Source organism: Tachypleus tridentatus, chromosome 1, assembly GCF_004210375.1.
Source record: "Tachypleus tridentatus isolate NWPU-2018 chromosome 1, ASM421037v1, whole genome shotgun sequence".
In the NCBI taxonomy this organism is placed as follows: Eukaryota; Metazoa; Arthropoda; class Merostomata; order Xiphosura; family Limulidae; genus Tachypleus; species Tachypleus tridentatus.
Genome location: NC_134825.1, coordinates 53,185,874 through 53,197,381, shown reverse-complemented (window position 1 = coordinate 53,197,381; position 11,508 = coordinate 53,185,874). Strand labels below are relative to the sequence as shown.

At 33.6% G+C, this 11,508-nt stretch overlaps 1 protein-coding gene across 1 annotated transcript; it reads left to right on the top strand.

Moving 5' to 3' along the window:
• The first annotated feature begins 3,885 nt into the window (after window positions 1-3,885).
• Window positions 3,886-10,564, top strand: LOC143248806 (ileal sodium/bile acid cotransporter-like). Its single transcript, XM_076497576.1, has 3 exons — window positions 3,886-4,531; window positions 6,332-6,503; window positions 8,426-10,564. The coding sequence occupies exons 1-3, from the start codon at window positions 3,968-3,970 to the stop codon at window positions 9,073-9,075; spliced, it is 1,386 nt and encodes a 461-aa protein (XP_076353691.1). The 5' UTR covers window positions 3,886-3,967; the 3' UTR covers window positions 9,076-10,564.
• Window positions 10,565-11,508: the final 944 nt, after the last annotated feature.

Here is an 11,508-nt window from a genome sequence, read left to right as displayed (position 1 = left end):
AAATAAAGTTTGATAATTTTAAACATAACTTTTGTATTTGAGGAACATACTACAGATACAAGACTTTGTCTACTTTATCACAAGTGGTTTTAACGGTATATTTAAATATTGTTGCTTTTTGTATTTAGTCGCTTTAAGTAAAATTAAAACACGCCATTTTCACACAGTTACTATGAACGTTGAACTGTAACAAAACGACACCACATAAAGTTAATTTCCGATAAAATATCTTTTCCGTTACATTTTTACAAAGGATTCTCAATTATTTCTAAATATTTTCTGAGTCAAGATTAAAAATAAAAATACCAGCGAATATACTGTTGTAACATATCCGATCACTGAGTGGGTTCTTTTGGACTATTTGTTAAAAGTAATGCAAAGTCTGTTTGTTTTTTGAATTTCGCACAAAGCTACTCGAGGGCTAGCACAGCATGTTTGGCGCGACGGGAATTCGAACCTGCGACTTTTATATTACGAGTTGAGTACCTCAACTACCTGGCCACGCCGGGTCATGAAAAATATAGCTTACTAAAAACGATAATCTCAAACAAACAGTCCCCGGTGGTACAACGGTATGTCTGCGGACTCACACCACCAGAAACCGAATTTCGACACATATGGTGGACAGTGGACAAAGCACAGACAGCCAGTTTTGTAGCTTTGTGGTTAAATCGATAAAAAAATCTAACCCCCAGCTCCGCAGAACAAAATACTTCCCATAGGATGCTTGTACAATTGGCCTGTCTTATTAATAAGTCCCTCACCTTTTGGTCCGGCGTGGCCAGGTGGTTAAGACACTCGACTCGTAATCTGACGGTCAATGGTTCAAATCCCTGTCGCACCAAACATGCTCGCCCTTTCAACCGTGGAGGCGTTATAATGTGACGATCAATCCCACTATTCGTTGGTAAAAGAGTAGCACAAGAATTGGCGATGGGTGGTGATGACTACCTGCTTTCCCTCTTGTCTTACACTGCTAAATTAGGGATGGCTAGCTCAGATAGCCCTCGTGTAGCCTTACGCAAAATTAAAAAACAAACAAACCAAACCAAATCTCACCTTTTAATGTTTTCTGTAAATTGTCATGTAGCTGGCATTAGCATTTTTTATTTATGAAATGAAGCACAATGTATTTGAGTAACTGTAATATAAACGTAAAAGGAAGACGAATGTTTACAGAGGGTGGGGAATGGCAGCATTAAATAATTCTTGGCCCGGCACAGCCAGGTGGTTAAGGCACTCGACTAGTAATCTGAGGTTTGAAGGTTCAAATTCCCGTCGCATCAAACATGCTTGCCCTTTCAGCAGTGGGGGCGTTATATGTGACCGTCAATCCCACTATTCGTTGGTAAAAGAGTAGCCCAAGAGTTGGTGATGGGTGATGATGACTAGCTGCCTTTCCTCTAGTCTTGCACTGCTAATTTAGGGACGGCTAGCACAGGTAACCCTCGTGTAGCTTTGCGCAAAATTCAAAATAAAAAAGCAAAAAGTAATTATTAAAAATTATGAAGCATATTTAAACAGCTATACGTTTGTTTATTCATGTGGTTATGATAACTTAAGAACAAAAAAATAAAACAGCTTAGAAATAAAATAAGTCATCCTCGATATAAAATTAATATTATTCGTTATTTTTGAAAAATACGGAAAATATATCAAAACTTGAGAATAAAATATTTAGATTTGATGTGTTTAATTAAAAAATATTTTGTCATCTTACTTTAACACTACCGTACCTTATTACGTTGCATATATATGGATAGGATTGTATTTATAAATTTAAAGTTAGTTGTGACCTAATGAACAGAAAGTAACATCGGTTATCAGAATGCACCAAGTGATAAGGTGATATTTGAATAAAATGTATAACAGAAAATTCAAAGGACAGAAGAAGCCTTCTAAATGAAAAAATGTAATTGTTGGGCATTTTTGTTTAAAAGTTAGGACATACAAACAAAGTATTAACCAATCTTTAGAACATTTTGTTAATCTGTGTCTTTAAATATTTTTTTGATATTGTTTTTTTAAAAAAGTTCTTAACATATGAAAAACTACCTAGCTACAAGATTTTCAACGACAAATGACATTTGTACATTTCAGATTACAAGGCTACTAGTAACATATTGGTTAATGTTTCTGACACAGTTGAATAAAAAAAATTATATGAATTAATTAATTTACTTTATTTTCGTAAACTTACGCTCCAGAAAAGAGAGTGACATCCGATCAAAAACAAAAACGAACTACGGTTGTATTAATATCAATCACAAAAACAATTTTGATTTTCATAAAGAAGACATTGCTGCTTTCGATTACTTTTTTGCCCTACATTAAGAAAAGCCATCAATTGTCTCTTTATTCAACCAGAAGAACATGGATTTTTTTTGTATTTTCCGTTAAATAAGAGGTTAACACATATACATGCTTAATAATATGTTGTAGTGTCTGTTGTTTACAAGCACACGACGTAAACGAACGTAAATGTGAAAAAAACAACCGATGCCAGAATAATATTTGCACTGAATAAGTAGATGTTTTTAAGTTTTACTTTAAATCGTAAAATTTGAATTTTGCAACCAATAAAAAACTGTTATTTCATAATTCATGAAAAATTATTCATATTTAAATGAAAATACAAAACAAGAAATGTGCTTTATGCTTCTATGTTTATTACGATCAAAATGTGAAATATTTGCTTATTATTCATGTAACTGGGTCAAACAATTACATAACATGTTTTCTCATATCATGTATAATTCCGACAATAGAATTATGTGATTATTGTAGAGATATATTAATATATGTTTTAGAAGAAAGAATATTATAAGCTAACAGTGTTATATCAAATTATTAAGAACAAGGCCTTATTACGTCAACAGAAGTTTAGTTGACACTGTCTGATTTCGTATCGTATGAATTTATCTATTCCAATAGTCAACATACCAGCATTTATATAGCTCAATAAGCTATATCTACTTCAGTAGGCACCTTGAAAGTGTCCTGTTTCAAGAGCAAATGAAACCAAAATTAAGAGTGACAAATATTTTTATTTTTTGCTTTTGAAATTCATAAGTAATGCTACATTGCAGCCTACAGAATGCATAATTCTTCTCGTAATTCATGTTTCACTGACATCAAGGTAGTACAAACTGCAATGTTAAGCTTCCCGCATGTGACGTCATTTTAGTGTCTAATGGCTTACTAAAACACAAGAATGTATAGTGGTGCGACTGGTTAAAGCAAATAACTCTTGAGGGTGGGTTTCGGTCCCCAGTCGGGGTAATAAATTGTCCCTAGGAGGTGCAGTTTACCATTGTATACTAATAATAAAAAACACATTTGAGAAAGGCAGCTCGCTTATAATATACTATGTTTCCTATCAATAACATTTTTTTCAATTTGGTATGTAGCAATATTATACGCATCTTAACCTACCAATAGAATGTTTTTTGTTTCAGTGAGAAAAAACAACTTAGTTAAATAAATAATTGATTTAATAAATCATGATAGTTAATTACTTGATTTATTAAATCTACTGACTTCTAACACTAAAATCTGAGATTCGATTTTCTCCGGTAGACACATCAGATGGTCCGATGTGGCTTTGCAGTAAAACAAACAAGCAATTTGTTAAATATTTTCCATAGCTGTGAAGTTTTCTATAAATTTGTGAAAACGTTTTTCTCTACAGTCTCATCATTTTTCAGATTTCAACACATAAATATTTTACATATTTAAATCTATGGCGTATGGCAAAGTGCTTCCTCGTTAGATATCCTGGGCTTTCAAAGAAAAGTTGGCACTTCAACAAGTAGCAGGCGGAGCTTGAACGTAGCCATGACGTCACAACTAGTTCATGGAAGTTCACGTTTTACAGTTCGAGGTGTGTTTTGCTGTTGTAGTGAAGCTGTTGACTAAGGAACGGTAAGTGTAGCAGGAAAGAGTCTAAGTAATAACATCGTTCACCATGTGCCCTGTTGTATTACTGGCAATGATTCTCAGCTTACTGCTGTTTTTATTAGAATTAACAGCTGCTATTACGGTAACCTTCGTTCCAGAAAGCATAGAAAAGTTAAAAGAAGGTGATCAAAGAAATGTGAGCTTCTCAGTGATCAATTCAAAACCAACAAATCACAGCTACTACCAGCTGTTAGTGACTGACTTTCGTGTTGCTGATATCATAACAAACAAAGTTTTTAACTTGACCGAGTTTCAAGGACGTGGAACTTATGGAGGAAGATTCAATGAAACTTTTACATTAGAAGGTAAATTTCTAGGACGTACTCGTATCCATGTTATGGCTCTGTCGAAAACAGGTGATGAAATTGAGAAGTCAAATCCGTTCAAAGTTAGCGTTATCCGGAAGGAAAAGAAGTTGATCACGGTTTTCATTGCGTCCGTGGCAACGTTAGTTTCTCTAAGTTATGTCAGTATGGGTTGCGCTTTGGATCTAAACGTCATTAAAGACGTTATAAAGAGGCCTGTTGCTCCAGCCGTGGGATTTGGTTGTCAATATGTAATAATGCCTTTGGTAAGTTGGGCTATTTTCATAAATTCTGGACAAAACTAAAATAAGTTATAAAGGATAAAATATAGACTTTCCTAACTGTTTATTGCAAAACACGTGTTCCCATGTGTTTCTAACTGATATTTATATTATCCATTTTTCTTCTAATTTTAGGATGACAGTGCAGAAACTTTAAAGTAGTCTGTATTATGTATATTGTATTTTTTGCTTCAAAATATGGTTGTGCAAAATGAATTAAAACTCCATTAAATCAAAGTTCATATATCTTAGTGTAAAAGCTTTTAATCTCACCATGGAAACTCTCGCACATATGTTGAGAAATGTCTAATGACGTGGACCGGTGGTTTTCACTCCATGTTCCGTAAAAACCCAGGGTGTCGCGTAGGATCACTGGGGGTTCCTTGCAAAGATAACTGGTAATGGCGGTTTTTCATTTTTTTCATTTATTAAGAGGCCCGGCATGGTCAGGTGGGTTAAGGCATTCGACTCGTAATCTGAGGGTCGCGGGTTCGAATCCCCGTCGCACCAAACATACTCGCCCTTTCAGCCGTGGGGAGTTATAATGTTACGGTCAATCCCATTATTCTTTGGTAAAAGAGTAACCCAAGAGTTGGCGGTGGGTGGTGATGACCAGCTGCCTTCCCTTTAGTCTTACGCTGCTAAATTAGGGACGGCTAGCGGAGATAGCCCTTGTATAGCTTAGACCCCCGCTAGTACAGTGGTAAGTCTAAGGATTTACAACGCTAAAATCAGGGGTTCGATTCCCCTCGGTGGGCTCAGCAGATAGCCCGATGTGGCTTTGCTATAAGAAAAACACACTCGTATAGCTTTGCGCGAAATTAAAAAAACCAAAAAAACATTTATTAAGCGTTAACCCGTCGTGGTCCTTAATGTATTTGTAAAAATTTTGAAGTAGTAGTAGTACTAATGAGCGTATTTAAAACATTTTCAGGTTGAAGTTAGTTCATTGGAATAAATTTCACAATAAATGGTCACTTTCAGCTACTCCAGACTTTAAAGAGTCGGAGGTTCCGTAACGGAAGTTTCCACGCTGTAATTTTGAAGACAGTTAACGTAGACCAAATATTATGTTGTGTCACGTAGTTGTGGGATGTCGGTTTGTTTTGGATTTCGCGCAATGTGGCTTTTCTGTAAGACAAACAAAAATGTTTCAATATTTACCATGATTGTCAGATTTCTTAAATTTATAAAGCGTCTTGTCCCCAATCATATCATTTTCCAAATTTCAACGCAAACAAACATCTTTCGTAGTTCATTCTATGATGTATGCTAAAGTGCAGTTATATCAATACATTGCAGGCGGAGCTTGGAGGTAAAAATGACGTCACATTATAATGCCCCACGCCTGTTTGGGGTATTGAATTCGAACCCTAAATCTAGGGACTATCTCATATTACAAGTCAGTCGTTCTACCCACCTGACCAAACCAGATCGTAAGAAGCCCCTTTACTGAATATATATTATTCTTCGTTTTAGAGTAATATTAAATTTTCAATAGTATTTAATATTAAATATTGTTAAGAAAGTAACAAACAAACAAACATAAACGTTTAGGCATGCCACGAGTGAAATGACTTGTTCATTACGTTTTTATCGTAACTTAAATTCTGTATTATTAATTTACGATTTTACTAAAGTTAGAAATTATAAATAAATAGTTTAATATATTTTCTGGAGATTAGAATATAGTTTTTTATGTAATTTACATGCGATTTTTTTTGCAATATATATACACACACACCAAACGAAATTGAAATAGTTGTATTTAATTCTGCACTGCAGATAGCCTATGGAATAGGCCAACTGTTGTTTTCGTCGCCCATCCTTCAACTAGGTTTATTTGTATTTGGTTGTAGTCCAGGAGGTGGTGCTAGCAACATGTGGACTGTATTGCTTGAAGGGAATCTCAATCTCAGCGTCACTATGACTTTTTTAAGTACTCTTGCTTCCTTAGGTAAGGTGAATTCACATTGATTATTTTAATATAGTGACTTAAATAATCTTAAGTTGTATTATGTATAGCGGACATTTTTAAACGAGGCACTAAATTCCCTGAGTGTTCGTGGGTGGTGGTTAATTTTGTTGTTTTCATTACATAATTCAGTTTTTGTGCATGTTTAAAATACTTTAATATTAAACCTCTTAATGCCCACAAATACATTTAAGTTTTTTTATTGTTAAAGTAATAAAAAGCTATAAGGGAAGTGGTTTCTATACTACTCTTAGATAATTGGTATTGAATTTTTGTTTATAAAAATATATATTTATATGATGTATTATCGATTAATGTCGTTTTATTTTGTTTTTGGTGTTTGTTAGCGCCTGTTTCGTTGAAATATTGACAAGAATATGTTTTTCTTGTTTGCTAAACGTAAGAGAAAGATAAGAAATTAATATTTTTCCATTTAGCAAGGATACTTACGGTGTAACCGATAAAGTTCGTGGTGGTAGTACATTTGATCACTGTTCCGTGTTGTGCCAGTGTCTGTTGAAGACAGATATTGCCTAAGGCCCCGAAGGGCCCCTTTTTAAACAAGTTTAAATGCCTACAATATACTAACACGTAAACTGGTTCTGAATTTACTGACCCATATATAATACCATGCCATTGTTATGGGTGTGTTTTTAACAATTCCTAAAGATCATATACACTGACGTTAAATATTAGATTTCATACAGTTTTTTTTTTGTTTACTTTTTCTACATGGTTTAGGTATTTCGAGCATGCGCTGTACTATTTAGCTTGAACATTTATTTCAATGCATCAGACATGACAAAATTAACATAAAATGCAATGCTCTTAGAAAAGTTAAAATATATTGAATGATGATAAATTTCCATTTTTAGTTTTGCGCAAATGGTTAAACAATCTGAGTATATTTAATTGAAAATATTAATATCACAGTACCATTGGTATTCTGTTACTAACTTATCATGAGCCACAAACAAAATAGGCACATATTTGCCAATTGCTATGCATTATTTATATATAATTTAGCTACACAGAGACTGTAAATGCTCACTATATATTTGAACAAACCTCTATGACAATCTATAGCTGCATCTTAATATTTTTACACCTCTAATTGATGTGATCAAATACTCAATAGCTACAATAAATAATCACGAACCATATTAGCTAGCTACTAGTTACTAGATTAATAAAAAAATGAGAATTTAAAAAACCCAGCAAATGGGGTTCGTAAAAAAATAAGCAAACAAGACTGGAGATACTATAGATATTATTAACATAAAATACAAACCCTATTTTGGTTCCATGCTGTTACCTAGAATTACATTTAGTGGAGTCAAAATAGGGATTTGAAGCCTGAGTAAATATTGTCTACAGTATATCCGGGCTTGTTTGTATACAGTTAAATAAGTCGGTTATTACCTTCTACAAGGCAAGGTATTCAGTTAGCTTTTAATGCGGTCATTAAGAATTTAATAGCTATCAGAAGTTATATCAAATCAACGTTGGTAGTAGGAGTTATGTTTATCTAGTTACTTAATTGATTAGCGTCGGAATTCTTTAAAGATATTTATTTGTGAGTGAAGCCATTAGCGAAGGATTTGTCGAAACTTTTAATGTGTGTTAAAGTGAACTTAAGCTGTGGCAAACGTTATAGAAGAAATGAACTAATTCCTGATAGTTACATGGACTGGGTTTTGTATTGCTTTCACCAAACAATTCGAAAGTATCCGCCCGGCTACAGAATACGTTATAACAGCAGTACTGTTTATGTGGTAATTAATATATTCGCTGGAAAAATATAATGTTTTTGAAAAATGTATAATATTAGAGAAACACAGTTGCTTAGAAGAATCTTGTGTTAACAGTTGTTTTGATGTTTACGATGCTCGTTATTCTTTCAGCCATGATGCCTCTGTGGATTTTTACTCTCGGAAAGACGCTCTTTACTGGAACTAGCAAGATACCATATAAAAATATTTTCATATCTCTGATTAGCATGGTGATCCCTCTAGGGATCGGTATTTTGATCCAAAGGTATTTCCCCAAGGTGGCTAAGTATGGACGCCGTATCCTTGTTCCGGCCTGCGTCATAATGATCATTTACATTGTAGCATTTGGAACTTACGCAAACCTTTACATGTTCAAACTCTTTACTTGGCAAATAGTACTATCAGCTCTCGTCAATGTTTGGTTTGGATTTCTCTTCGGAGCCCTTTTTGCTCACCTGATTGGCAGGCCTGTTGAAGACGTTATCGCTATTGGTGTTGAAACTGGTGTGCAAAATTCCGGAATCTCTATTGTTCTCCTTGGTTTCTCCTTAGAACACCCGGACTCTGATCTGGCTTCTGTCGTGCCTGTTGCTGCTTCTATCGTGATGCCAGTTCCTCTGATGATATTGTATGTAATGCGGAAAATTCGATTGTGGTGTTGCTCTCAGCAGGAAGACACATATTTAGAAGACGTCAGCAAGGAAACTAAATATAAACCCGTTGTAGAGTCGCCTACTAACGGTGACTACGAATCCAACATACTCATGAATGGATATATTTGAGCAACTTTACTTAGAATTCACAGTTTTAGATTTATTACTGTACAGGATTATTAAAAAATCATGCAATTATAATAGTACACGGGCAAGTTGGGAAATGTAGTAAATCAGTGTTTTATGTGCTGCCATCGAATGCAAAGTAGATCTCTGTTTTGCGGGCAGTGAACAACAAATAAATTATGTATGATGCTCTAGTTAAATGTTTTCCATGTACTATTGCATGGGGCGTGTCTTTTAAATAACTCTTAAATAAAATATTCTTTTTATTAAACTCTTTGACATCACGAACAATGAAACTAATTGTCTGTAGGTTTAGTTCTGTCTCTTTAAACTCTTACCCTCTTTTTTCCGCGAGCAGCTTTTTACATAAGCAGTTTAAGACTTACAATGCTTCTATGAGTGTTAAAAGAGTTAAGGAAGTGTCAGAAAGTCGAAAAATAAAGAGTTTAATTATTGAAACTGTTGTGCGTGTTGCTTCCCCATCCAACCCCATTCTCAATAATTTGATATCGAATAAATTATACAGAAATTCGTTAATTTTCTTTTGTTTAAGAAGTTGAACTTCTTTAAATAAATAAATAAAATTATATACCTTTTTGTGCAAGTGTAAAATATTTATTGTCAAATCCAAGTTACTATTACTGCTACTTGCTATTTTAAAAAAGCAAAAGTCTGCAGCTGTGTTTTTGCCTTATAGTTTATGATTTTCTGTTATAAGTAAAAAATACATCGTTTAGCGTTCTTTTTGAAATTGGAAATGAGATATTGATTTTTTAAGATACAGGAATAAAATGATAATTTATAATTCATTTCTATATTTTTACAGAGTGTTTATTGAGACATAATAGCATAGTTTAGGTTATTTATTATGAAGCTTGTAAGAAGTGTATTTATTTAGATTATTTTACACTTTTAGGTTGAGCGAAAATAATTTTATTGCATCAATACAAATTCATGTATTAAGTTTACTCATTTCAAAAATACGTTTGGATTATTACAGTTTCACCGTGGCAGTTTAAAAGCTGTATTCAGTAAAGAAATTATTACTCGATTAAATAAAGCACGTGCTCGTAACATTAGTATATACACTTCGGATCGAAAAGTTTAAGTAGTTAATAGTAAGAGACGAATTATTTACTGCTGTCGAGTAGTATTAGTAATAGATTAATTGTATAAAACATATTTGCACACTGTTTTTACCTAAGCCTACAGAAGAACTGTAGATGTCTCATAGATGTTCTTAACTGATTAGGCTATAATATTAAACTCGCATATTATTTAAATGGAAAATGTTACTTCATATGCATGTGAAGTGCTACATGATATATAGGAGATACCTTTTACACACATAATATTGGCGCAGATAGCGTAGTTGTTTTGCGCCAAAGAACAATAAACCGCATCGTATTATTTGGAACTGAATAATTATCTATATTGTTGTGTTTGATTCAACCATTTTATCTGTAATAAAATTATTGTTGGTGAAAAGTAACTAATTTGTTGTTTGTTTGTTTTTTGTCTGCCTGTTTTATAACTAAACGACGAAATTGATAAGCTGTTTCTAAATATAAGATATTTTGTCCCGAGGCTTACGTTCTGCTTATGAAATACTATATAAATGATATCAATATTGTTTCATATAAGCATTCTATTGTTAGGTGTTCACAAGACACGAGCGTGTTTTTAATAAAGTAGCCAGCTGGACGGAAATTATGTAAATTCACGATTAATGAAAGGTTATATTAGGACATAAAAAGTTGCTTTCTTTATATGTAATTGTAAAGAAAACGCCCATAACACAAATTGTGCAACAGGAAATTTGCATGTATCTTCGCCTGGACTAACAATCGTTCATGTCAAATTTGATGAACGTCTATTAACAGCAGAAGAAATAACAGTAAAGATCGTCCATGTAAAAACTGAAAAACGCGAAATGCAAAACTGAAAGTTTGTATGTTTCTCTCCATGGTCCCAATGAATCCCTCCATACTAAATTTGGTGAAAATTCATCTACACCCTACAAAGTAGTTAAATGGGCAGACAACAGAAAGTACTATTATATTTATATAGATTTTTATTTTTGTGAAACGGGTAAAAAAAGCAAAACACGCGTGATACTAAACAAGCTAGAGTGCATTACACGTGTTTACTTCTAGGACATTAAGTTATTCTCCTCGGATGATCTACTTATTGGTAAATTTCAGTATGAGGGGTGTTAATTTTCATGAAATACTACCTAACAAAATTCACTGGTAAAACTGTTGAGAAGCGCCCGTGATTAATATTGTTGTAACGTGCGTTGGACGGTTACTTTTGGATTATTCAGTGAAACGTGTAACAAGTTCAGTCCTCTTAACGACAAAGAATTAATTTGTTATGACGAGAAACCCACTTGAAGTTAAAATGTATCACATATTTACTAATAAAGCAGAGAAC

Excerpts from the sequence above, each read along its gene's own strand:
- LOC143248806 (XM_076497576.1), top strand. The coding sequence starts at position 3,968 with ATGTGCCCTGTTGTATTACTGGCAATGATTCTCAGCTTACTGCTGTTT. Across the intron at positions 4,532-6,331 it reads AATATGTAATAATGCCTTTG|ATAGCCTATGGAATAGGCCA; the intron begins GTAAGTTGGGCT and ends TCTGCACTGCAG. Across the intron at positions 6,504-8,425 it reads AAGTACTCTTGCTTCCTTAG|CCATGATGCCTCTGTGGATT; the intron begins GTAAGGTGAATT and ends TTATTCTTTCAG.